This window comes from Corvus moneduloides, chromosome 21 (genome assembly GCF_009650955.1).
Source record: "Corvus moneduloides isolate bCorMon1 chromosome 21, bCorMon1.pri, whole genome shotgun sequence".
Classification (NCBI taxonomy): Eukaryota; Metazoa; Chordata; class Aves; order Passeriformes; family Corvidae; genus Corvus; species Corvus moneduloides.
Window position 1 is genome coordinate 10,425,214 of NC_045496.1, and position 24,550 is coordinate 10,449,763.

General features: G+C 61.1%; 3 protein-coding genes across 5 annotated transcripts; 2 read left to right on the forward strand and 1 right to left on the reverse strand.

Annotated features, from left to right (window-relative positions):
* The first annotated feature begins 325 nt into the window (after positions 1 to 325).
* Positions 326 to 8,095, forward strand: LOC116454210 (ectonucleoside triphosphate diphosphohydrolase 8-like). The gene is made up of 9 exons (XM_032130468.1): positions 326 to 598; positions 1,444 to 1,561; positions 2,033 to 2,183; positions 3,179 to 3,338; positions 4,062 to 4,295; positions 4,748 to 5,020; positions 5,610 to 5,720; positions 6,536 to 6,673; positions 6,948 to 8,095. The coding sequence occupies exons 1-9, from the start codon at positions 476 to 478 to the stop codon at positions 7,128 to 7,130; spliced, it is 1,491 nt and encodes a 496-aa protein (XP_031986359.1). The 5' UTR covers positions 326 to 475; the 3' UTR covers positions 7,131 to 8,095.
* Positions 8,096 to 8,841: 746 nt separating this feature from the next.
* LOC116454209 (ectonucleoside triphosphate diphosphohydrolase 8-like) lies at positions 8,842 to 14,942 on the reverse strand. Of its 2 annotated transcripts, none has more exons than XM_032130466.1 (10): positions 14,791 to 14,942; positions 14,134 to 14,278; positions 13,366 to 13,483; positions 12,568 to 12,718; positions 11,909 to 12,068; positions 11,145 to 11,375; positions 10,563 to 10,652; positions 9,937 to 10,047; positions 9,540 to 9,677; positions 8,842 to 9,207 (listed from the first exon to the last, which is right to left on the reverse strand). In XM_032130466.1, exons 2-10 carry the CDS (start codon positions 14,257 to 14,259, stop codon positions 8,998 to 9,000), a joined length of 1,335 nt encoding a protein of 444 aa, XP_031986357.1. In that variant the 5' UTR covers positions 14,260 to 14,278; positions 14,791 to 14,942; the 3' UTR covers positions 8,842 to 8,997. The 2 variants fall into 2 exon arrangements, with proteins under 2 accessions (XP_031986357.1, XP_031986356.1); XM_032130465.1 differs by having other exon boundaries at positions 10,392 to 10,652; positions 14,791 to 14,933.
* A 598-nt stretch (positions 14,943 to 15,540) lies between these two features.
* Positions 15,541 to 24,516, forward strand: ENTPD8 (ectonucleoside triphosphate diphosphohydrolase 8). 2 transcript variants are annotated; one of them, XM_032130470.1, is made up of 10 exons: positions 15,541 to 15,631; positions 18,369 to 18,500; positions 18,910 to 19,027; positions 20,025 to 20,175; positions 20,675 to 20,834; positions 21,368 to 21,598; positions 22,091 to 22,351; positions 22,756 to 22,866; positions 23,022 to 23,156; positions 24,036 to 24,516. In XM_032130470.1, exons 2-10 carry the CDS (start codon positions 18,381 to 18,383, stop codon positions 24,225 to 24,227), a joined length of 1,479 nt encoding a protein of 492 aa, XP_031986361.1. In that variant the 5' UTR covers positions 15,541 to 15,631; positions 18,369 to 18,380; the 3' UTR covers positions 24,228 to 24,516. The 2 variants fall into 2 exon arrangements, with proteins under 2 accessions (XP_031986361.1, XP_031986360.1); XM_032130469.1 differs by having other exon boundaries at positions 15,612 to 15,690.
* Positions 24,517 to 24,550: the final 34 nt, after the last annotated feature.

Sequence of the window (24,550 nt, forward strand, 5' to 3'; positions counted from 1 at the left end):
CAGCCTGGGTGCTGCTGGAGCAGGGCTCCGGGAGTGCGGGCAGGTGAGCTGAGCTCCCTCACAGCCTGGGGAACACAGCCACCCTCCCCTGCTGCAGTGCCTCACCCCGAGCCTTTGCAGCTTCTCCCTCCTCCGTTCCCTGCAGGTTCCTCCTGCCCCTCCCAGGCCCGACCCTTCCCGGCAGTGGGCAGCCGGGCAGCAGCGGGTGTGGGACTTGGGAGGTGGCTGTGGTCCCATCATCATGGCTCTGCCAGGCTGCGGGGCAGCCAGCCCCTCTTCCCTCCAGCTCCCTGTATTTTACCCTAATATTGCTTTTCCCAGGAGAAGATCTGATTGCTCACCGGGGTTTCTCAGTGGCACAGCTTGAGACAGCGTCAGCTTTCAGAGTGGATCTCCTTGCAGCTCTCACTGACACCGCTGCTCCCAGGTGTCCAACCTTCCTCCCGTGTTTGGGTTTCCAGGAGCCTTCACCCCAATGCTGGCTAAGAAGAAGCCCTTCACCAGTGCCATCGTCGGGGCGCTGGTGGCACTCTCCATCATCGCCCTGGTTCTCAGCCTGGTGAGGGTTGAAGATGTGACGCTGCCACCCACAGTCAAGGTGAGCCCCGAGAAGGTCCCTGAGCACCTGTGGTGAGCCCAGTCACCCTGGGCAGGTGCCCAGAGCCAGCAGCTGGTCCGTGGGGCTCGGAGGGGATGTGGGCTCAGGACCTGCCTGGCAGTAGCAGGGTGGGTGTTTTGTCCCCACCTCGGGGTGCAGGCAGAGGAAAGTCAGAGGGGAAGCCTCCTCTGGAGCTCATCACCATGCTGTGCCGGGTTTGGAGATTACCTTGGGGCGGGTGGGTAGGGCAGAGCCCTGCCCTGCTCCCTCTGCTCTGCCAGGGCACGGTACCTCTGTGTGCCCTTTGTTCTGACCCTCACACCATGGCACAAGCATCCTGCCTCCTCCTGTTGTGCCCTGGGCACAGCACCCCACCCCAGCTGCTGGAATGGGCTGGCAGGGGTTCGGGTTCAGGTTTTATGGGGGTGAGGCAGGTGGCTGAGAGCGCCTGGAGAGTCCCTGCCATCCCTGGCCAGGCTGGGTGCAGCCACGGGGCAGCAGGGAGCACGAGAGGTGGGAGAGCTGCAGGCCCCACGGTGGGGCCAGTGTGGACACAAAAGGTATGTGACCATGAAAGAAAATAAAAAAGCATGAGGAAACAACAGGAAATGTTTGTGTGAGCTGGCATTGCAGCACAGGCCTCAGCAAGGGAATGACGAAGTCCCTTAGTCACTGCGGGGGGCTGAGAGCACTGCTCTGCTCTGCCACGACACAGCTGATGGGTTTTGTGCCTCAGACATGGGTTTTGGGGAATCTTCTGGCCCCTCTGCCTTGGCAGGGCCACAATGGGGCCAGGGCCAGGCTGCTGCTCCTCCACCTTGATTATGTCTTCGTTTCCCTTCCAGTATGGGATGGTGTTTGATGCGGGCTCATCCCACACCTCCCTGTTTGTCTACGAGTGGGATTCAGACAAGGAGAACGACACGGGAGTGGTCAGCCAGACCCTGTCCTGCGATGTGCAGGGTCAGTATCCCCCTGCCATGGGCTCTGCCTGCCCTGTTCGGGTGGTGGGGGGGGGTGACCTGGCGGGACAGCGCTGCCCCTCGGGCTGGCACTGCGGGCACGGGGGAGCCGTGGCTGTGGCCGGGTGTTCCCTGAGCCCCGGGCCCTCAGCGCCGTGGGGTGCCCACGCTCTGGGGGGGACCAAAGCACCTTGATGGTGAATCGGTTTTTGTTCCTCCACCTTGGGGTGCCCCCAGCTGCTGTCCTGGCTGGAGAAGGTGTCACCTGTAGCGACTGGGGACACTGCAGGAAGCATGGGAGATGCGGGAGAGGAATGGAAGTGTGGGTCAGTCAGGTCTCAGGGGCCCTGGGAAAGCACCTTTGTTGCTAAGAGGTGACAGCCCTCATGGCCCTGTGCCCTCTTGCTCCCACAACCCTGACCCAAGCCGTTCCCATCAGCCCATCCCATGTCCCATCCTGACTCTTTTCCAGGGCAAGGCATATCAAGCTATGCCAGCAATCCCCCTGAGGCTGGCAATTCCTTAAGGGAGTGCCTGGATAAAGCCCTGCAGGTTGTTCCTGCTGAGAAGCAGAGGGATGTCCCCGCCTACCTCGGAGCAACGGCTGGCATGAGGCTACTGAGGTACTGCTGTGGGGCTGGGGGTGACAGCAGGGATAAAGCTGCAACAGCCACTGCCAGGACAGTTCCTGCACAGGGCCAGGACCCCAGCTCCCCCTGTGCCATGAGCAAACCACTGGGGAGGGAGGGGAAGGGGAAAAGGCAGCCTGGGGGGGACACAGGATGCTCAGGACACAGGCTGAACTGTCCTGAGCAATGTCTGCTGGGACGTCCCAGGATGGTGCTGCATGCCCAGTTCCAAGCAAGAAATGCTCTTCAGAGCTCTGTTTGCTCTTCATTATTCCTTGAAAACAAGGAGATTGGGATGCCACCAGGAGCTGTGCCACCTGCCCAGGTGGGTGGGTGCTGGTGGGGCAGAGGTGGGAGGTGAGGAAGTGCTGCAGGTCCTGCCCGCACCTTTCACCAGCCCCTATTAGCTCTCTTCAAATGCCAGCCTTCATTTCATGGCTCTTGGTTTTATGGCTGCAGAAAGCTCATGTTATTTCTGTGCCCTGGCAATCAGACCTGGGAAGGAGCTGGGGCATAGCCTGAAGGTTGCTCACTTCAGAGAGCAAGAACAGCCCTGAGACATCTTCCCCACTGAGAGGTCTGAACCCAGTCTGGAACCTTCCCAAAAAAACCTGGAGGCCAGCAACCAGCCCTGCCTTGGGCACAGCCAGTGGGTGATGCTCAGACCCAGGCCTTGCAGCACAACCCCCTCTAGCCTCCTGCACTTGGGCAGGGAAGGGTGGCCTGGGAAAGCTCTGGGTGACTGGGATCAAGCTGCACTGGAGGGGAGAGGTTGCTCTTGCCCCTAGATTGGCAATGCCAAGCTGAGACCACTGGGATTTACCCCTCGTGAGCAGCTCTGGCAAGTCACATGGCAGGAAACACCCACTCAAACAGACTGCTTTGTTGCAAAGCCTGGGAGTATGTGGAACTGGGAGAGAACCAGACCCTTTCCTTGCATTTCCTCTTGTGTAGCTGGCTATGTGTCCTGTCCTTTGCACCCTTCCTAGGGAACAGAACAGCTCAGCAGCAGAGCAAGTCCTGGCCGAGGTTGCTAAAACCATGCAGGAGTACCCTGTGGCTTTCAAAGGGGCTCGAATCCTTACAGGAGAGGAGGAGGGGGCTTATGGCTGGATCACCATCAACTACCTGCTGGACTCCTTCACCAAGGTGGGAGAGGGGTGGAACACCCACTCCTTGGCTAATACAGCTTCTCTGATTTTCCTTAAGCTTTCTCAGTGCAGGAGAGGTCAGGGTTGGCAGCTTTTGGGAATGATCCAGGGGAAAGAGACACATCCTCTGGCTTGCCCACAGCAAGCAAGGAGGGAGAACTCAGGAACGAGGGTATCTGCTGAGAGCTCAGGGCAATCTCCACACCGTGTGGACAGAGGGACTCTCGGGACAGCGAGGTCAGTGCAGCACAGCTGGGCTTTGTCTCCCTGCCCTGGGAAGCTCCATCTCCCTGTGCTGCTGGGAGACTCCAGCTGAAGGCAGCTCAGACCAAAGCTCTGTCCCAGCCCTGCCACAGCTCAGAGTGGTGCTGGCAGTGTCAGGCTCCTGTGGGGGCTGTTGGAGGATTCTTGGATAGAAATCCTTCCTCTTGCACCGGGACCCCTGCAGCCTCCTCGGGAAGGGCAGGTCCCCAAGCCACTCCTGACCAGCACTTTGGCCTGGGGATGGTGACTCAGAGCCAGGTGAGCCCACAGCACATCAGCACCTGCTGACCACCAGAGAGCTCCCTCTCTGTCCTGGCTCTGATAAATACCCCGGCTGGTGGGGGGGCTCACACACAGAGTGAATTTAGGAACAAAATCCTGTTGCCTTCAATGAGATGAGAATTCTGCTCAGGGCATTCTGTGCTACTCCTCTTCCTCTCCTGGCTCTCCCTGGCAGTACTCCCCCAGAGCACACGCGTGGCTTCGTCCGGAGGCAGCCAACATTTTTGGGGCACTGGACCTCGGAGGAGCATCCACTCAAATCAGCTTTATGCCCGAAGGTTCAGCAATGAGCCAGAATGAAGCCTCTGAGTTCACCCTGTATGGGTACAGCTACAACATCTACACCCACAGCTACCTCTGCTACGGGCAGAACGAGATGCTGAAGCGGCTGGCGAAGGAATTAATTGTGGTGAGAGGCAGCTGAGGGGTAATTGGCCTGTGGTGTCATGATGCCAGCCACAGAGCTGTCAATGCAGAAACTAAGGACAGGCAGGGCTCTTCTGGAGAGGCGTCAGCAAGGACTGAGAGCAAGGACAGACTCCTTGGAGCATGGCAGGGCAAATGTGGAGAGGAGCACGGACATCACGGAATCACAGACTGGTTTGGGTTGGAAGGGACTTTAGAGCTCATCTTGTTCCACTCCCCTGCCATGGGCAGGGACACCTTCCACTAGACCAGGGTGCTCCAAGCCCTGTCCAACCTGGCCTTGGGCGCTTGCAGGGATGGGGAAAATGTCAAAAGGGGCAGTTTGGGATCTTCTGGCTTTATATGGTGTACAGAAATGCAGGACCAGGCTCTTCTCAGAGGTGCAAAGTGCCAGGAGGGTCTGGAGGAGCTGCAGCTGCATTTTGCTGTCCCCAGGAGTCGTTCCCCAGCACACGAGTCCACCACCCCTGCTACCCAAAGGGCTACAACGAGACCGTCTCGCTGTCCTCCTTCCACGCCAGCCCCTGCACCGAGGGCAGCCACCCGCGCCTGCCCCTGGGCGACAGCAGCGTCACCCTGGAGGGCAGGGGCAACGCCAGCGGGTGCCTGGCAGCCCTCAGGAAGCTGTTCAACTTCTCGGCGTGTGGCCAGAGCCAGGACTGCACCTTCGACGGTGTCTACCAGCCCCCGCTGCGGGGGCAGTTCATTGTAAGGCAAACCCGTCCTCCCACCTCCTCGGAAGGGCGGCCCCGGGGCTGGGGTGTCCCTGCTGCCCCCTGGCACTGTCACCTCCTGCAGGGAACGGGGCAAGGAGCTCCCCAAGCACCACGGCCTGAGGACGTGCCAGGGATTGCTGCTGGGTGGTTTTCCAGCCAAATCCCCAAATGGGACCGTGTTGAGAATCATCGAATCCCAGACTGGTTTGGGGTGGAAGGGACCTTCAAGCTCTTCTCGAGCCACCCCCTGCCATAGGCAGGGACACCCTCCACTATCCCAGTTTGCTCCAAGCCCTGTCCATCCTGGCCTTGGGCACTCCCATGGATTTGTTAATAAAACAGGGGTTTGTCAAATCCCAAGTGTTTGGTGAAAACCCAGGAGTTGAGACAGCAGCCTTCAGGCAAGGCTCTGGCTGTGTGCACCAGCCCCCAACCCATCACCTGCTGGGACAGGGACAACAGTGCCCCGGGACTTCCTGGGATGGGACAAACCCTGTGAAGGAAAATCCCACGTCCTGCTCCAGGCAGCTGCCCGGGGTCCCCACTGCAGCTCACCGGTGTTTCTGTCTCTCACCTTGCAGGCCTTCTCTGCCTTTTACTATAACTTCAAGTTCCTGAACCTGACGGAGGGGCAGCCGCTGGCCGTGGTCAGAGAGGCCATCGAGGGGCTCTGCACCAGGAGCTGGGAGGATGTACGTTCCTCAGGATGGAGGCTGCGTGGAAGATTGACAAGCAAAGGGGTCCTGCGGTGGGGAGAGGGAGCAAGGCTGCCTGGTTCTGAGCTGTGCCCTACACAGCAGAGCCACCCCTGAGCTCTGTGTGGAGCCAGCACTGTCCTGCATCCACTCGTGGCTCATACACCCTTGGGGAAAGGGCAGCCAGGGCAGGCAAGGGCAGCAGGATCTCATCTCCAGGAGCTGGGGATGGAGGTGGGAATGGGGATGGAGGTGGGTCTGTAGCAAGGGAGGATGGTGAGAGCAGAGCCAGCTGCTGGCACCATGCTGGAGATGAGTCAAATCTTGGAATCATAGAATTCCAGACTGGTTTGATTTGGAAGGCTCATCTTGTTCCATATCCCTGCCATAAGCAGGGACATATTTCACTAGACCAGGTTGCTCTAAGCCCATCCAGCCTGGCCTTGAACACTTCCAGGGATGGGGTAGCCACAGCTTCTCTGGGCAACAAATGGGGGTGGATAAGCTCAGGGATGTGTTAGCACCCAATGGGGCAGAGAGCAGGAGGCCCTTGCAGGAGGAGGCTGAGATGGGAGAATCTGGGGCAGGAGGAGCTACAATATCCATCTGTGTTTCCATGTGGAGTGTAGATCCTCCCCACAGGAGTTGCACTGTATAGAAATCCAAAATCACTGCCTGGCCCAGAAGTCTCCCTCTGGATGCTGGTGACTGGGCAGCCACTGCCGCTCAGGCAGCACGTGTCAGGGCTTTGTCTCTGTACAGAAATTGCCTGTGAATAACTTCCCTTCATCCCCAAACATTCCCCACCCCAGCTGTCTTCCAGCTACCCCAAAGAGAATCCCAAGCGACTGCCTAAATACTGTGCCAACGCCAACTACATTCTCACACTCCTGCTCGATGCCTACAAGTTCAACGAGACCAGCTGGAACAACATCTTCTTCCAGATGAAGGTGGGCAGCGCTCCCAGCCTGTGAGGGGGAGCAGAGCAGCACCCTGTTGTGGGGTGCTGGGGAGAACCAGCCCCATGTTGGGGTGCTGGGGGGAGCCAGCCCCTCTGTGGGGGTACTGGGGAGCAGCAGTCCAGAGAGCCCTGCCTGCCCCCCATCCTGGCGTGGCACTGCTGTGGGGACACGCTGTTCGGGCTGAGCAGGAGCGGGTGGGTGGCCCTGTGGCAGCGGTGGCTTTCCTGCAGGGCTAACCCCCCGTCCCCTCTCTCCGGGGCAGGTGGGGAGCTCCGACGTGGGCTGGACGCTGGGGTACATGCTGAACCTCACCAACATGGTCCCGGCCGAGGCTCCAGCCAGGGTGAAGGGGCACAGGCCTTCCCTGTGGGCTGCGGCCGTCATCTTCATCATCCTCACCCTCGTCTTGGGGCTCGCTGCCCTGCTCCTGCTGCTGTGGGTGTAGGAGCCTGGCCGTGTCTGGGAGCCCAGCGGGATCAGACCAGGGCTGCAGGGCCGTGCTGGAGTCCCCAGTGCAGGACTGGCAGCCTGGGGCTGGCTCTGTGCTGCTGAGCACATTCACCTCTACAGCTCCAGAGCACTGGGGTCTGCTTTTCCATGGGGCTGGCCCCCAGCACGCAGACAGGCACTCTCTGAGGTTTCCAGAGGAGCTCCACTCCCATGGAGACCCAATGGGATCAGCCTGCAGAAGCCTCAGCCAAGCCTGTGTGCCTCCTGTCACCGCTCTGCGTGTCACAGACACGGCTCCATCCCGCCGGCCTGGCCGTGGGGCTGTGGAGAGCCAGCCTGGCCGTGGGGCAGTGCCCCAGTGCCAGCCTGGTGGGGCACAGTGCAGGCACCTGGGGACAGGGTGCTCCATGCAGTGCCGGTGTGACCACAGTCACCAACAGCCAGGCGGGTTCCTGCCAGCCTGAGGGACGCTCTGGGGTCCCTGTGGGGCTGATGTGGAGATGGGCTTGGAGAGAGAAGGAAAACTGAGCACCCAAAGTCAGAAGTGTGGTCCACGCCCCTCCAGAGAGTCCATCTCATCTCATCATCTCATCAGCTTGTCATGTCATCTCATCCCATCATCACATCTCACCCCTCACCTCATCATCTTCCTTTTCGCCTGGAATAAAGGGATTGAAGCTCCTCAGTGCCTTCCTGGAGACAGCGCTGTCCTACGGGCAGAAGGCCTGGACCCCGTGGGTGTCAGGATGAGGCTCCAGCAGGCTGTGAGTCCTGCCCTGCACGTGCCTCAGCTGGGTCCTGCCCACAGCCTTTGCCCTTGGTTCTGCTCGTTTTTATCTGCCCTGTGGATGGTTCGTGTTGCTGTTTGCGTTCCCACAGTGAGGAGCAGACCTTTGGCGTCCCTGTGGAATGCTGGGCACCTCCCAGCTCTCGTCACCCAAATAAATGTTGTAACAGGCAGCACGTGCGGAAATGCCTGTTACTTTGCTCCCAAATAGTTGTGATTTCCTTCCTTCCCTCTCCCAAGTAAGGGCTGGTGATGACGGAGACTCAGGGGAGAGGCAACAAATCTACGGGAGGTGTCCCTGGAGACACTGAGGTGTCTGCTGGAACTCGGAGAGGAGCCAGCAGCGCACAAAGACAGGCCTTTTCCTTCTGAGAGGAGGGGTCTCAACACACCCATCACTTGGCTGCCAGTGGGACTCCCCAGAAATGTAAGGAACTGCCTCTGCCATGTCCCAGAAGTGTTCCCACGTCACCCTGTGTTGGGAAGGCAGGGTGAGCTGTCTGCCAGGCACAGGGTGCAGCTGGACTGGAGAGACCCTCATGCAGGAGAGCAGGGGGCTGTGCCATCCCTCCCTCACAGGGCTTCCCAGTCCTGGGCAGAGCCCAAGTCCTGTCTACCAGGCCAGTGCCCCCACACCCCAATGGCACGGCCCCTGGGGCTGGTGCTGGCCATGGGAGATTCAGACCCTGACTGGGACGGGGCAGGACACGTGTGCCCCACTCTGCTGTGGGCTGTAACCAGCCCTGTGACAGTCCCACTGCTGCCAGACCGCCCTGATGCCCATCTCCAGCCACCCCACAGCACTGAGGTCCCTAGGCCCCAGCGCTGAGCCCCTGCCCTGCATGGCCAAGCCCTCCCTCCTGGAGCATCTCAATCAGCAGCGCGGGGAAAGGAGAACCAGAGAGCACACGGCTGTGAGGAGGAGGATGCTTTATAGCTGTGCCAGTGCCAGCTCACCAGGCCACGACTCAGGGCCCCCCAGGACAAGTCCATGGCCCCTGGGCACACAGGCGTGATTCCCAGGAAGCAGCTCCTTGCAGAGGTGTGGCAGCAGGACTCGGTGGAGGTAGTGCTGCTACAGGTGCTCATAGCCCGAGGAGTTCTTCTGGCAGCACGTGGCTGCGAGCAGGCAGAAGGTGAGGATGAGCATGATGGCCAGAAGAACCGTGGCTGCTATCCAGCTGCAGCTCGGGAGGCCTGTGACTGCTGCGGGAGGCTCCGAGGGGATCATGTTGGTGAGATTGAGCATGTAGCCCAGAGTCCAGCCCACATCTGTGTTAGCAACCTGCGCAGACAGAGGGGCAAGAGGGATGGCAAAGGCTGCAAAGTACCAGGCAAACTAGAGAAGAGCCTGCACCCCCAGGTCCTGCTCTACAACCACCATTTCTGTGCCCGCCTGGGGCTGCAGAGGTCCCAGCAGTGACATAAACTGGGGGAGAGCATAAAGGGCCAGGCCAGGTGTCCCAGCAGCTGTGTGAGTGTAGCTCAAGAGCTGCCCTGGGTACGGGCAGTGGGGCCGTGCTGTCCTGGTATCCCCGTCCCCAGCAGCAGCAGGGTGGGCACAAGGCACTTCCTGGCACAGAGTGTGAATCTGGGGGCTGCTGGATGCTCTCATACCTGCTGGACAAAGTGGATGCTGGGCCACGTCGTGTGACTGAACTTGTAGCCTTGCAGGAGAAGGGTGAGGCTGTAGGAGCTGGCTGTGCAGGCGTCACGGAGCTGGGTCCTGCTCGCCGTGGGGAACAATAGCTGCAGCTGCAGAGCGGGGAGAACAGGGGGAGGCTGGACACGGAGCAGTGCTGGGTGTGCCCACACTGGGAACAGCCTGCAGTGCAGCTGGGAGCAAAGACCGGCAGAGCAAGGAGGCCCCGGGGGCTGCAGGCTGCTCTCCCATCCCTCTCCAGGTCCAGAGACCTTTGTGCTCCTCCTGGCTCTCTCCAGCTGTCCACAGCAGAGGATGGGCTGTGGATGAGCCCTCAGTGCCCACGAAATGAACTCCTGGGCAGAATCTCACCTGCTCCCAGCTGCTGGAACAGATCTGCGCGATGGTGGCATTGACTGAGCTCAGGGACTGCCCTCCTGTGAGGTTCAGAAAGTGAAGGGTGTGATAAAACCCCGAGAAGGCCTGTGTGTGTTGAGACCAAAGGTGACAGGTTAGTGAAGCACTCTGGCCACTGATACCCCCACCCCTTTGCAGGGTCCCTGTAAGGCCCCGCTCAGCACTGCACTGATGGCAGTGACCCTGTGGGAGGGAGCTTGGGAGTGCTGCCTGCAGGGACAGGGACTGGTCTGGGAGAGCAGAGGTCTGGGGCTGCCTGGCACGCGGGTCAGCACCCTGTGTGTCCCCATGTGTCAGGCACATCCCAGCTCCAGGGCTGGCACTACTCAGACACTCCCCTACAGCAGTTCTCCAGGGGTTATGCCACAAACTCCCATCACCCCCCCAGGCGTGGGGATGGAGCTGCTTACGAAGAACTGTCCCCGCACGGGGGGCTGGTACACCCCATTGAACCCGCACGGCCACTGCGCCCCGCAGCTGAAGTTGAAGAGTCTCTGCACGGCCGTGCCACACGCGGCTGGGTCCCCTGTCCCCGTCACCGTGAGGACAAGGGCAGGGCTGGCTGAGCTGGGTGCACGCACACAGGGGCTGTCGTAGAGCTCAGCCACGGTGATGTTCTCCTGGTACCCCCGCGGGTAGCAGGGGTGGGAGATCTGGGCACTCGAGCTGGCCTGGAGAGAGATGGAGCCATTAATGGGGCTGGGGTGCACTGAAACCCTTCCCACAGCCCATCCCAAAAGGCAGGACCTACACCCCAGGAGGACTGGATGCAGCCCAGCTGTGAGCTCCCTGAGCATCCCTGGCTCCCACAGCACGGGGCTCTGCCTCTGTCCCGGGCAGTTGTGCAGGGACTGTGCTGGGAAATCTCTCTCTGGGCAGCAATGGAGCGAGGCCAAGAGAATGGTGACAGCAAAAACCCTGCGGGTACAGCCGGGCTTGGGAAATTACAAAAATGCCACTCCATGTCAAGACAGGGGGAGAAGGGAGCCCTGGCTGGCAACCACCACCTCCTTCCACCCAAATGAGGGAATCTGGGGGTTCCCTAGATAAAATCCAAGCCTCTGCCAATTCCCAACTCTTTGCCCACAGGCACACCCAACATTGCTGCGGGAATGTGCCATGGCCCTGGGAGACGGCTGAGCAGCCCCCACGCCCCGTGGCACCTGGTGCAGGGCTGCCAGCAGCATCTTCAGGGCCTGGCTCTGCCCGTAGCACAGGTAGCTGTGGCTGTACAGGGAGTAGTTGGTGCCGTAGAGCCGGAAGAACACGGACGTGTTCCTGTCCTCCACGGGCACCCCGGGCTGGAAGGTGATCTGCGTCGAGGCACCGCCAAGGTCCAGAGCTCCCAGCACCTCGGTGTCCTGGGGATGTTCCCATCTCTCTGCAAATGAGAACTGGCCCAGCACACAGCAGGGGTCAGGCTGAGCTGCAGCCACTCACACTCACGCTCCCTTCCCTCCAGGAGCTTTGGCCTCGGAAGCCCCAGAGGCACCTTCCACGTGCTCCTGGCTCCCTGTTTGACCCCTGCCTGCCCACATCCTCCTCATCCCACAGACACTTCCACGGAGCACTGAGGTGGGGCCTCTTGGCTGCTGCACATCTGCTGGGATCTAGACACTTGGAGGAGGGAAAAAGCAACTCTGTCACCCGGAGGCTGACGCCGCTGCCGTATCCCTGTGATCCCAAAATCCGCCCGTGTGTCAGCACAGGACTCCACAGGGCCAGGCTGAGCTGGACACAAAGATCCTGTTAATCACGGTCATGGGGTTGAGTCTGCAGCCCACGACCACAGCGGGGGACATTTGCTTGGCTGCCCAGTGCCCCAACGCCCCCTTCTTCCCTCCTCTGGGCATAAGGCACCCTGGCTGTCGCTCAGACAGGGACATTCTCCCCGCTCCCCCTGCCCTGCCCTCTCCCCGAGCTGCACCTTGACCAGGGTCTCCAGCAGGTAGTTGACAGTGATCCAGCCAAAGGAGCCCTCCTCGCTCCCCGTCAGGATCCGAGCTCCGCGGAAATCCACAGGGTACTCCCCAATGGCCTTGGACACCTCGGCAAAGACCTGCTCGGCCTTGGTGCTGTTCTCCATCCTGCCAGCAAAGGCACAAACCCCTCAGGGGCTGCAGGCCCCGGCTGGCAGCTCTGGGAGCCGCGCTGGCAGCGAGAGGCTCCGGTGCCCTGCCAAGGAGCTGCTCGCAGACATCTCCCCAGCACTGCCCTGCCTGCAGGTGGCTCCTGCAAACCCCAAACCCCTCACCCGGCGCCTTGGCACTCTCCCTAAAAGCGCTCCCTAAAAGCGGGCTCTGCTGGAGCACCGGCAAAGTTCACGCCAGTCCAGCCAAGGGGCTCATCCCCTCTGGGGCTGCTGCCAGGCTGCGGCTGCAGAGGGCTGGGCTGTCCCCTGGGCACGGCCAGCGGCTCTCCGGGCACCCCACGGCACTGCAGACAGGGATGCTCTGCCCGTGGCCACGGCCTGGCCGGGCAGCAGCCCCGTGCCCCAGCCCGTGTGCCCCAGCGCCAGCCCCGGCTGCGGCTGCGGCGCAGGAGCGCCGGGCAGGGCGGGCGGTGCCAGCCTGGCAGTGCCGGTACCTCAGCAGCCGCATGCCGGCCGTGGCCCCCAGGTACGTGGGGGTCTCCCGCTGCTGCTCGGCCGGGACGATCTTCATGGCCCTGTCCAGGCAAGGCTTCAGGCTGGCGCCGGCCCCCGCAGGGTTGTCTGCGTAGCTGGAGATGCCGGGTCCTGCCAGAGGGAAGCGGTGATGGAGGGAGCCCAGTGCCACCCGCAGGGACAGCACAGCAGGGGACATGTCCACCCATTCCCCAGGGAGCTCTGCTGGGCCTGCTCAGACATACCCAGATGTCCCAGCCATTGCCCCAGCCCTGCCGTGTCTGGTGCAGCACAGACACCAAAATGCAAACGGCTGCCCCCGGAAGCAGTCAGGCACCACCTGAGCAGAGACACCAGATTGCTCAGGGACTCATGCAGAGCTTTGGGGAGGCCCTGTGGGCACACGAAGCTGCATGCCATGAAAGAAGGTGTGAACAGATGTTGTGGTAAGAGCCAAGGAAACTGGGGCAAGGGAGGAGCAAACTGCATGTCCAGCATCCCAAGCTGTGACGTGATGCATATCTGGACAGGACAGGCTGCAGGACCTGCATTAACTGGGGGCCAAATTCCTCACCCACCTCAGCACCCCCCAATGACTGTAGGGCTCCCTCAGGTGCAGACTGACTGTCCCCTAACCCTTTCCTGTGGTTCCTCACAGGGCAATCTCCTTTCAGCCCAGAGCAGGCTGAAAGACTTGGATCAGCAATGGTGCTGTGAGTTTGGGGCAGCGACCCAGGAGGCTGGGCATGGAGAGGGAGGACAGATCCTGGCACACTCACCGGACACATAGCAGGCCTCCACCTGGGAGACGATGCCGGTGCCGTTCTCCTTGTCCGCGGGCCACCGGTAGATGTAGAGGGACGTGTGTGTGGAGCCAGCGTCAAACACCAGACCGTACTGGGGAGGCACAGGGGACACGGGGTCACAGCTGGCTCGGGGCCACACCAAGTGCCACGGGGGTTTCTGAGAGCTTCTGCTCCTGCTTCCCCTGTGTGACCGTGGGCAGCAGAGGTTTGCTCGTCCAGCCTCCCTTTAGCAGCCCTGCTCCACCTCTAACAGCCCCGGTTTCGCCTCTCCAGCGAGTTACAGCTCAGGAAAGACGCGCAGGTCAGCGGGGTGAGTCGCAGAGCAGGGAGGCATCCGGGCATGTCCCAAAGGGCTCAGGCTGCTCCCAGGCCTTTAGCAAATCTCACAAAACCTGACATATTTTAGCAGACCAGCAGCAGAAAGCAGCAGGGGAGAGAAGTGTAAACCCAACAGGTGACCTGGGTGTCTGTAAACAGGGAAGAGAGTGCCTGTGGGGGCAGCTGGAGCAGCCGTGGGGAGAAGGCTGCACTTCTCTCTCCCATCCTTAGCAAGCAGCCAGGACCGTGGTTTGGGGGAGGCTGATCTGCCCAGCGCCACCTTGATGAGGTTAAGTCCTGGAAAGCTGGGCTCGTTATGGGGAAACTTGCAAGCTGAGAGGAAGGCAGGGCTGATGGCAGAATGAGAGGTGGAAAGGGGCTGGTGGCATTCCCAGGCTACCCCAGGTCTCACTGGACACCTACTTTGAACCTGGTAGGAACGACAGCATCCTTCGCCGGGATCAGGACCAGGACGAAGACGGCCACCGTCAGCAGTCCCAGCACGGCCAGCCAGCCCCGGCCCACCGCCCTGAGCAGGCGCGGCGACATTGATGGTCTTTGGGGAGGTCTGTGGGAAGGGATGGATTTGGGAGGGGTCACTGGGGAGGGAGGGTCTTTGGGAGGTTTGCGGGGGGCGTGGTCTTTAGGAGGAGGGTCTGCAGAGAAGGGCTGTGGGGAGGGGTGGCTTTGGGAGGAGGGTCCGAGGGGTGGGAGGGTCTTTGGGAGGAGGGTTTGGGGGGAGGGATGGTCTTTGGGAGGCGGGTCTTGGGGCGGGATGGTCTTTGGGAGGATCTAGGGGACGGGGAATCTTTGGGAGGGTCTGTGGGAAGGGATGGTTTTGGGAGGGTCTGCGAGGAGGGAGGGGCTTTGTCAGGGCAGCCCCAACCCGCCTGCCCGTGCCCCGAGCCTCCGGCCCCTCCGGAGTCCCCTTCTCTCGGCACCTCGGGGTCCCCCCACCCCCTGACTGACCCCCTGGGACACGAGGCGGGCGGCTGGGAGACCATGAGCTTGTCTGGCCCCGAGCCGCCGGGAAGGGGCAGGGGCGAAGCTCCCGCCTGCCGCAGTCCGGCCGTCCCGTACCTGCGCCCGGAGCCCTGTCCGTCCCTCCGTGGGGCGGCGATCGGGGCACAGCCCGTTCCCCGCCGGCCCCGGGCCCGGCCCGCCCCAGCCGAGCAGAGCGAAGCGAAAGCGGAGCGGAGCCGCTCTCGGACGTCCGGGACAGCCCCGGCCGGGGCGGGCTCTGGGCGCTGCCGCGGGCGGAGAGAGCGGGGGAGCTCGGGGCTGCCGCTGCCCGCACCGGACACCCGGCCACGGGGCTCTGGCCATGGGCAGGTCCTGGCCATGGGGACAGACGGGACCCTGGCAATGGGGATGGCTCCCTAGCCGTGGGGACAGTTCCGTCCCTGACCGTGGGGATGGATCCCACGTGGATGGCTGTGGGGACAGCACCTGCCAGGTCCTTCCTGTTTCAGTCCCGAGCCCCGCTGCCAGCCTGGCTCTGCCTGCAGCAGGACAGTGGGGGTCCGGCAGAGCCGGGTGACAGCAGGGTGACAGCAGGGTGACAGGGCAGGCTCGGCCCCTCGCGGTGTGCTTGTGCCGCAGGTCTGGCAGGGGTGTCTGGGGACTCCCGGAGCTCAGCTGCTGCCCCGTCCCGGCGCCAGGGACTCGCAGGCTCCCGGGGCAGCGGCTGCCTGGGTCTATCCCCTTGCTGATCCCCGCTCCCGGGCTGAGCGCGCCAGGTTGTGCCGCTCCTCCAGCAGCTAAATGGTTAAGCCCGGATGCTCTTTCCACCCCGGCTCTCCAGCCCCAGCCCCGCTGCCGCCCGGACCAGCGCTCTCCTGGGCAGGTTGCTGGTCCGGGGCCAAGGGGAGGGCCACGCCGGCGGGCAGCCTTTGTCCCAGGAGCGGGCTCCCGGCTCCAGGTACGCGCTGACTCCGGGGCGAGCGCTGCGGGGCCGCAGCGGCGGCCGGAGCCGCCGGGGTGAGCGGGGCAGGCGCCGGGGGCAGCCCGGACCGGGGCTGCTGCCCCTCGATGGAGCTGGGCTGGGAGCGGGCCCTGGGCAGCAGCGGGGCCGGCGCTGGGGAGAAACGCGGTCCGTGGGCTGGTGGGGCTGGACGAGAGGGCTGGACGGCCACTCGCCGTACGAGGTGCCCAGGTGCAGGGGACAGAGGGGCATGGAGGGGACAGGGACCAGGCATGGAGGGCACTGCCAAGCCCCAGCGCTGGCGGGAGGTGGGATGCAGGGAGCTGCTCTGCCTGGCAAGAATGCTCCTGGCACCCACTGTCACCCTCTTAGAACCTTCAGAGTCCTTTCGACTTTCAAATCCCAAATGTGCCCAGTGGGAAGTCAGCCCCCCATTGTCCTGAGCAGCAGGCAGTTTAGATCCAGCAGTGGCTCTGACCCTTTTGTCCCAATTTTTGAGGCCCTGCTCCCTGTGCACGAGGGATGCTGCAAGTGAGGGATGTCCCACAGGTGTTTGTCAAGCCCTTTGTCATGCCCAGCCCTACACAAACAAGTGCAGCCCTGGGCCAGGTTTGGACTGGCACTGTGCAGCATCGTGCTTCCTCTGCAGCTCTGGAGGCATCAGCACCACCTTCCTGCCCTGCTGCTGCCTGGACCTGCACGGGTGGTAGCAGGTATTGGAGCTGCCAGCCCCGGGATGCCACAGAAGGCCTGGGCAGATCAATCAGCTTCTCACATTTCTCCCCACCCACTGGGCTCCCTTCCTGTTCCCTGCTCTCCTCCCTGGGAGATCTGGCTCTGTGCTGCCTTTGGATGCCTCCTGTCCAGTCAAAATGGGAATTAGTCCCTACCAGAGCAGGAGGAGCCCGTTTCCCACCCTCTCCTGCATGCAGGACGGTGCAATTTATCACCAATTCATGTCCTTCCATTGCGCAGTGCCTGGGACAGAATTTTCCAGGATGTAGGCTGGGCTGGGGACTTTTGCCATTGCTTTGTTTGTTACCTGGAGCAGATGAATCACATCCCAATGGCACAGTTATATCTGGGCACACTCCACCAGGGCTGGTAGGACTGAGAATGTGACAACTGGGGACATAGTTTAGTGGTTATCGTGGGGGTGCTGGGTTAATGATTGGACTCTGAGATCACTTTGAATCGATGACCATTTTGATCTCTCAAAAACGTCCTTAATGTTTCCCTGTTTCTAGGACAGGGATTTATCAGCTGCTTCCATATGATCTCTTTTGGCCATAACCACTGTAGACAGAAGGCTCCTGGCTGTATGATAAGGTCTAATAAGGGATTTCAGTAGCCCTGTGTCCCATGACATGGGCCAGAAGAATGGCTGCTGTTCATTGTTGTGCATCTCATGCCACACAGGAGATTGGTCACTCTTGTTATTGCCAGAGATGCTGACTCCAAAATAGGAATCAGCATCTCCTTTGACCTTGCCAAAGTTCTTTCCTCTCCACTGACCTGGGAAAAGGGCAGGGGAATTTCTCAGGGGTTTTATGCATTCACAGGAGAATGGTGTAGCCAAATGACAGCTCCAGGTTCCACCCAAAGCCCTGGTGGGCTTAAACCACATCTCTGGGCTGTGCCCAGGGCTCTCAGGACAGCCGCAGTTTTTAGCTGGACTATGAAGCGAGGTCAGCCTGGCTCCTGGCAGGCATCCTGCCTGTGTGGCTCGTGGCAGGGGGTAGGGCAGTGCAGGAGGAGGAGGGAGAGCTGTGCATTTCGAAAAGCACATCTGGACCGGCTGTGGGGTGCTGAGCACGTGCACATCTCACCTGCCCTGTCACAGAGACCCAGACCCTTTGCTTTGCTACAATTTCTTAGGGGTGTCTGGGGGCTGTTTCTGCTGGGAGCTGAGCTCTGGGCAGACACATGGGGAGTGTTCCAGTCCCCAAGGGCCATCGCTGTGGGCATTCCAGCCCAGCTACGGGCTGTGTGTCAGATCGGCAGCAGCTTCCTGCCTCTCCCCTCCTGCCTGCCCTTGGGGCTGCAGGAGAGGCGCAGGGATCACAGCAGGCACGGACACTGTCCCTGGGTGTCTCTTACCTGCTCTGGCATCAGCAAGAGCTGGGCCAGGCAGGAGACACACAGCTGGAGGTGCTGTTTCCCTGCCAGGAGCAGAGAGGACCCTCTCAGGGACAATCTGGGCCTGCTGGGCAACAGATGTGGCCTGGTCCCAAGTGTTGTGGGATGAGTTTTGAGGTGGCAGCATGTGGGTGCAGGAGGGATGTGGCTCTGCACCCCAGAGGGGATGGTCACACTGGGACCCTGCCAGGCCACGATCCTGCTCCCAGCTTGGAACTCCAGCTAGCCACAGCCGGGCTTCCCCCAGTGATGCTGCTGTGAAGGAAGATGCTGACTTGCCAGCCAGGCAGCAGCTTGAGCAGGGCAGAGGGCTGGGGTCCAGGCTCAGAGGGACCTGAGGGGCTGCAGGTGAGAAGGCAGGGCTGAAAATGCTGTGCTGAAAATCCTCCAAGGAGAGAGTGCTGAGAACAGGAGGGTGTCCCAACCCTGAGGCTGCCAACAGCCCTACCGGGATGGGTCCAGAGGAGCCTGTGGATCTTATCCTCTTCCATGCTAAGAGCAGCCATGCAGCAGAGAGTGGCTTCATTGTCAGGGAAGGGGAAAGTCCCGTATCCATCCATGAGGTGTGAGCTGGGGGCTGGGGCTGTCCTTGCAGGTCTGAGGAGGAATGGGCTCCAAAGCCAAAGCCATTGCAGGTCTCCTGGCAGCCACCTGTGTCTGCAGCATCATCGCCCTCATTCTGAGCGTCGTGAATGTGAAGGATGTGTTTCTTCCCCCCAGCACCAAGGTAGGGTCCTCAGGAGGAGCACAGCTCTCACTTGGCTGCTGGCTGCCTGCTGGGTGTTGGATTTTGCCTGGGTTTCAGGCAGGCTGTGCTGTTTGTCACCAACATGGGGACAAAACTCTGCACAAACTGGGGTGGTCTGGCTGAGTTTGGTCACTGTGCCTGGCCCCACAGCACATACAGCTTTTTCATCCCAGAGCACTGCCAGGGGCTTGTGATGGATCCTTGTCCCCAGCACAGCTGGTGGTGGCAGTGCCACCCGACTTTTTCTGTCCTGGTGGCCACCAGTCTTGTTTGGCCACTCAAGGCTCCCCTGCCCACTGGGAGCTGGCTCTCCTGGAGCTTCTCTCGCTCTGCAGTGGGTGATGCTGCTCTGCACCCCTGACACCCCATGTCCCCTGTGCCTCCCCAGTACGGTCTGGTGTTTGACGCTGGCTCCACACACACGTCCCTCTACATCTACCGGTGGCCCGCGGACAAGGAGAACGGCACCGGCATCGTCTCCCAGGTGGAGGCCTGCTCCGTGTCTGGTGAGTGTGCCAGGATCTGTCCTCCCTCTCCATGCCCAGCTCGCCGTGGGGGCTGGCTGTGTGGCTGTTCCACACAGCAAAGCTGATTCATGCCAGGTGTGGTAAGCAGTAATTTATTTATTGGGCATTTTTAAATACCCACAGGGGCGTTTATTCCTATTGCAAAAGTGCTGCCAGGCTTTGGCACAAGGACAAGTCTCTCTGGAGGAAAGGACTAGGCTAGAGAGTGGATCTAGGGTCAGATAAATGGTACATGGAGCTGGGCTCAGGGTGGCAAAGGCCACCAGGCCAGGGCAGAGGTGCTTGGGCAGGGGGCGAGAGGGCTCAGAGCTCCCCTTGCCCTTGTGTCCCGCAGCAGCGGCGGTGAGGCAGTTACAGGTTAACTGCAAAGGTCTGGCTGAGGGCAAACTGTAACGCAAGGGGTGCCTGGGTTAATGTCAGTCATTGAGTGCAACGCCCCCGGGAAGATAAAGAGGGAGATTTCCACCCCAGAGCCTGTCCCTGCCCACTGCAGGACCATGCTGGGTTCTCAGATCCAGTGCCAGCCTCTAAAAATAGGGAGGCTGTGCAAAGGCAGCGCTGTGTGCCTATCAGCTCCACATGCCCTTGCAGCAGGGTGCAGGAGAGCCTGCCCCTTCCTCAGGGAAATGGGCAACAGCTCTGTTTGTCCCCGGGTCCTGCAGGACTGGCTGGCCATGCCCAGCAGTTCAGCCTCCCCAGGATCAAGTGTGTGCTCAGCATCCGCAGCCACAGCCGCGGCCCTCCCGCTCTGTCCAGAGCAGGAGCTCCTGCGGCTGTCAGGGCGTGTGGCTGCGGCACCCGCAGCCTCCTGGCAGGACAGCTCCGAGCACGAGTCAGGGTTGGGCCTGGCAAGGTTGGGACTACCCGGGGTATGCAACAAAAAAAGCCCAGTGGCGTTTCTGGGTGGACATGTCCCCTGCTGTGCTGTCCCTGCGGGTGGCACTGGGCTCCCTCCATCACCGCTTCCCTCTGGCAGGACCCGGCATCTCCAGCTACGCAGACAACCCCGCGGGGGCCGGCGCCAGCCTGAAGCCTTGCCTGGACAGGGCCATGAAGATCGTCCCGGCCGAGCAGCAGCGGGAGACCCCCACGTACCTGGGGGCCACGGCCGGCATGCGGCTGCTGAGGTACCGGCACTGCCAGGCTGGCACCGCCCGCCCTGCCCGGCGCTCCTGCGCCGCAGCCGCAGCCGGGGCTGGCGCTGGGGCACACGGGCTGGGGCACGGGGCTGCTGCCCGGCCAGGCCGTGGCCACGGGCAGAGCATCCCTGTCTGCAGTGCCGTGGGGTGCCCGGAGAGCCGCTGGCCGTGCCCAGGGGACAGCCCAGCCCTCTGCAGCCGCAGCCTGGCAGCAGCCCCAGAGGGGATGAGCCCCTTGGCTGGACTGGCGTGAACTTTGCCGGTGCTCCAGCAGAGCCCGCTTTTAGGGAGCGCTTTTAGGGAGAGTGCCAAGGCGCCGGGTGAGGGGTTTGGGGTTTGCAGGAGCCACCTGCAGGCAGGGCAGTGCTGGGGAGATGTCTGTGAGCAGCTCCTTGGCAGGGCACCGGAGCCTCTCGCTGCCAGCGCGGCTCCCAGAGCTGCCAGCCGGGGCCTGCAGCCCCTGAGGGGTTTGTGCCTTTGCTGGCAGGATGGAGAACAGCACCAAGGCCGAGCAGGTCTTTGCCGAGGTGTCCAAGGCCATTGGGGAGTACCCTGTGGATTTCCGCGGAGCTCGGATCCTGACGGGGAGCGAGGAGGGCTCCTTTGGCTGGATCACTGTCAACTACCTGCTGGAGACCCTGGTCAAGGTGCAGCTCGGGGAGAGGGCAGGGCAGGGGGAGCGGGGAGAATGTCCCTGTCTGAGCGACAGCCAGGGTGCCTTATGCCCAGAGGAGGGAAGAAGGGGGCTTTGGGGCACGGGGCAGCCAAGCAAATGTCCCCCGCTGTGGTCGTGGGCTGCAGACTCAACCCCATGACTGTGATTAACAGGATCTTTGTGTCCAGCTCAGCCTGGCCCTGTGGAGTCCTGTGCTGACACACGGGCGGATTTTGGGATCACAGGGATACGGCAGCGGCGTCAGCCTCCGGGTGACAGAGTTGCTTTTTCCCTCCTCCAAGTGTCTAGATCCCAGCAGATGTACAGCAGCCAAGAGGCCCCACCTCAGTGCTCCGTGGAAGTGTCTGTGGGATGAGGAGGATGTGGGCAGGCAGGGGTCAAACAGGGAGCCAGGAGCACGTGGAAGGTGCCTCTGGGGCTTCCGAGGCCAAAGCTCCTGGAGGGAAGGGAGCGTGAGTGTGAGTGGCTGCAGCTCAGCCTGACCCCTGCTGTGTGCTGGGCCAGTTCTCGTTTGCAGAGAGATGGGAACATCCCCAGGACACCGAGGTGCTGGGAGCTCTGGACCTTGGCGGTGCCTCGACGCAGATCACCTTCCAGCCCGGGGTGCCCGTGGAGGACAGGAACACGTCCGTGTTCTTCCGGCTCTACGGCACCAACTACTCCCTGTACAGCCACAGCTACCTGTGCTACGGGCAGAGCCAGGCCCTGAAGATGCTGCTGGCAGCCCTGCACCAGGTGCCACGGGGCGCGGGGGCTGCTCAGCCGTCTCCCAGGGCCATGGCACATTCCCGCAGCAATGCTGGGTGTGCCTGTGGGCAAAGAGTTGGGAATTGGCAGAGGCTTGGATTTTATCTAGGGAACCCCCAGATTCCCTCATTTGGGTGGAAGGAGGTGGTGGTTGCCAGCCAGGGCTCCCTTCTCCCCCTGTCTTGACATGGAGTGGCATTTTTGTAATTTCCCAAGCCCGGCTGTACCCGCAGGGTTTTTGCTGTCACCATTCTCTTGGCCTCGCTCCATTGCTGCCCAGAGAGAGATTTCCCAGCACAGTCCCTGCACAACTGCCCGGGACAGAGGCAGAGCCCCGTGCTGTGGGAGCCGGGGATGCTCAGGGAGCTCACAGCTGGGCTGCGTCCAGTCCTCCTGGGGTGTAGGTCCTGCCTTTTGGGATGGGCTGTGGGAAGGGTTTCAGTGCACCCCAGCCCCATTAATGGCTCCATCTCTCTCCAGGCCAGCTCGAGTGCCCAGATCTCCCACCCCTGCTACCCGCGGGGGTACCAGGAGAACATCACCGTGGCTGAGCTCTACGACAGCCCCTGTGTGCGTGCACCCAGCTCAGCCAGCCCTGCCCTTGTCCTCACGGTGACGGGGACAGGGGACCCAGCCGCGTGTGGCACGGCCGTGCAGAGACTCTTCAACTTCAGCTGCGGGGCGCAGTGGCCGTGCGGGTTCAATGGGGTGTACCAGCCCCCCGTGCGGGGACAGTTCTTCGTAAGCAGCTCCATCCCCGCGCCTGGGGGGTGATGACAGAGACTGGGAATCTCGTCTGCCACTGATTGTGGAAAGGGGTCGGGCGAGAGTGATCCTCAGAGCTGGTTCCATGTGCAAACCTCTTCTATGCTGGGAGGCGGCTTCTGCCTCCTGCCATGTCCCAGCCTTCGCTGAGGGAAATGGGAAGGCCCTGTCTGAGGGAGCATGTCTGAGCTAGCTCAGAGGGCAAGAGCAGCCCCACAGCTGTCAGCCAGCCCTGAGACTTTCTGGTAGACCATCGGGGGGTGCCAGATGCAGAACCCTGGGAATTACTTGGGACTCTGTCCCTGGGCAAGAGGGGCCCCTGGGTCTTTTTTCAGGTGAGGCAGGAGCTGTGGTTTTCACTATGTCCCCTTGTCCCCCAGGCTTTTGCTGGGTTCTACTACACCTTCGACTTCCTTAACCTGACCCGCCAGCAGTCTCTGAGTGATGTCAACACCACCATCCTGGCCTTCTGCAGGAGGAACTGGGCAGAGGTGAGAGCCCTGTGAAGGGCAGCTAGGAGCCTTGTGCTTGTCCTGTCCCAAATCCCTGCCCTCAGAGCACAAGCCCTGCTGTTCCCTGGGCTAGGGGAGGGTTTCTGAGCAGCTCTTTCATTCCCTGTTGCACCGTGTCCCTGATGGCCCCACAGCTGGTGCAGAGCTTCCCGCAGGATAGGAAGTACCTGCACACCTACTGCTCCGTGGCCATTTACATCCTGACGCTGCTGCTCAATGGCTTCAAGTTCAACGAGCACACCTGGAGCAACATCCACTTCAGCAGGCAGGTAAACACCTGTGGGCAGGGGAGAGGATGGACATGTTCAGGAGCAGCATCTCTGGAGCTCTCATTCCTACGTGTCCCTGTTTCATGGCTGCTCCCCAGGGATCCCAGCAGAGCTTCACTCTCGCTTATCCACCACCAAACCTCTGACCCAGCTCATGGCTCACTTTCTCTGCTGTGGGTGTAACTGATTTTACAGGGGTCAGGGAAAAGCAGAGCAGGATTTGTCCACTTTGGTCTCTGATGTTGTTATCAGAGAGGTGATGGTGGCCCCATGACCGCTTTGAACCAGAGCATGGCCTGGCCAGAATATTTCCAGGATGAGAGGAGACAGCCTCAAGTTGTGCCAGTAGCAGCTTAGTTAGGTACTAGGACATTTTTTTTCATGGAAAGGGTCAGGCTTTGGAACAGTCTGCCCAGAGCAGTGACCATCCCTGGAAGTCACCATCCCTGGAAGTGTTCAAACAATGTGTGGATGTGGTACTTGAGGACACATCTTAGTGGTGAACATGGTGGTGGTGCTGGGCTGATGGTTGGACTCGATGGTCTGAAAGGTCTTTTCTGACCTTACGGATTCTGCAGCCAAATTAGAAGGATTATGGGGATGGAGGAAAGCGCAGATCCGAAATCATGTGCAAGTCACAGAGGCACACCTGGATCAGAGCAGTCATCCATGTTCAGCTGTCCCTTAGCCCTGGGGAAGGGGGGGCAGGAAAGCTCTTTGTGCAGCTGCTGCTGGCAAGATCAGGTTCAGCACAGCCTGGTCCCTGTGAAACGGCAGCTGGGACAGCTCACGGGAGAGCTGCCCCTGAGCCCCTCACACCGAGCTGCTGGTGCCTGGCAGAGGTACTTTGGGATGATGCCACGTGCTGTCTCCCCTCAGGCAGCAAACACAGACATCGGCTGGACACTGGGCTTCATGCTGAACTTCACCAACATGATCCCTGCCGAGGCTCTGCGGCACGTCAAGGGCCACCAGCCCGGCCTGTGGGCAGGGGCTGTCTCCTTCCTCGTGCTGGCCATCGTGACAGGCCTGGTGGCCGTTTTCCTGCACTGTTTCTGGAAAACAAAGTAGCTCCCAGCCTCCTGACTAGAGGCATCCTGCCCACTAAACCAGGCAGGGAAGTGGTGCAGAAGAGGTGGAAAGTGGAGAAGAATGAGGGCATTAGACCCATCTCAATTGCTCAGGAGATCTGACTGGGTCATCTCTGTGAATGTTGAAGATGACAAAGGTGTCTTGATCTCTCTCCAAGAGGAAGACTCCTTTAATCTGACTGCCAAAACCTGACTGAGACTTGCTGGCTGGCTGAAGCCAGAAAAATTCAAACTAGAAATAAAATCAGTTTTGTTTTTCAAATATGAATGTCACTGCTCAGCCTAGCACAGTTTCCTGTGGCA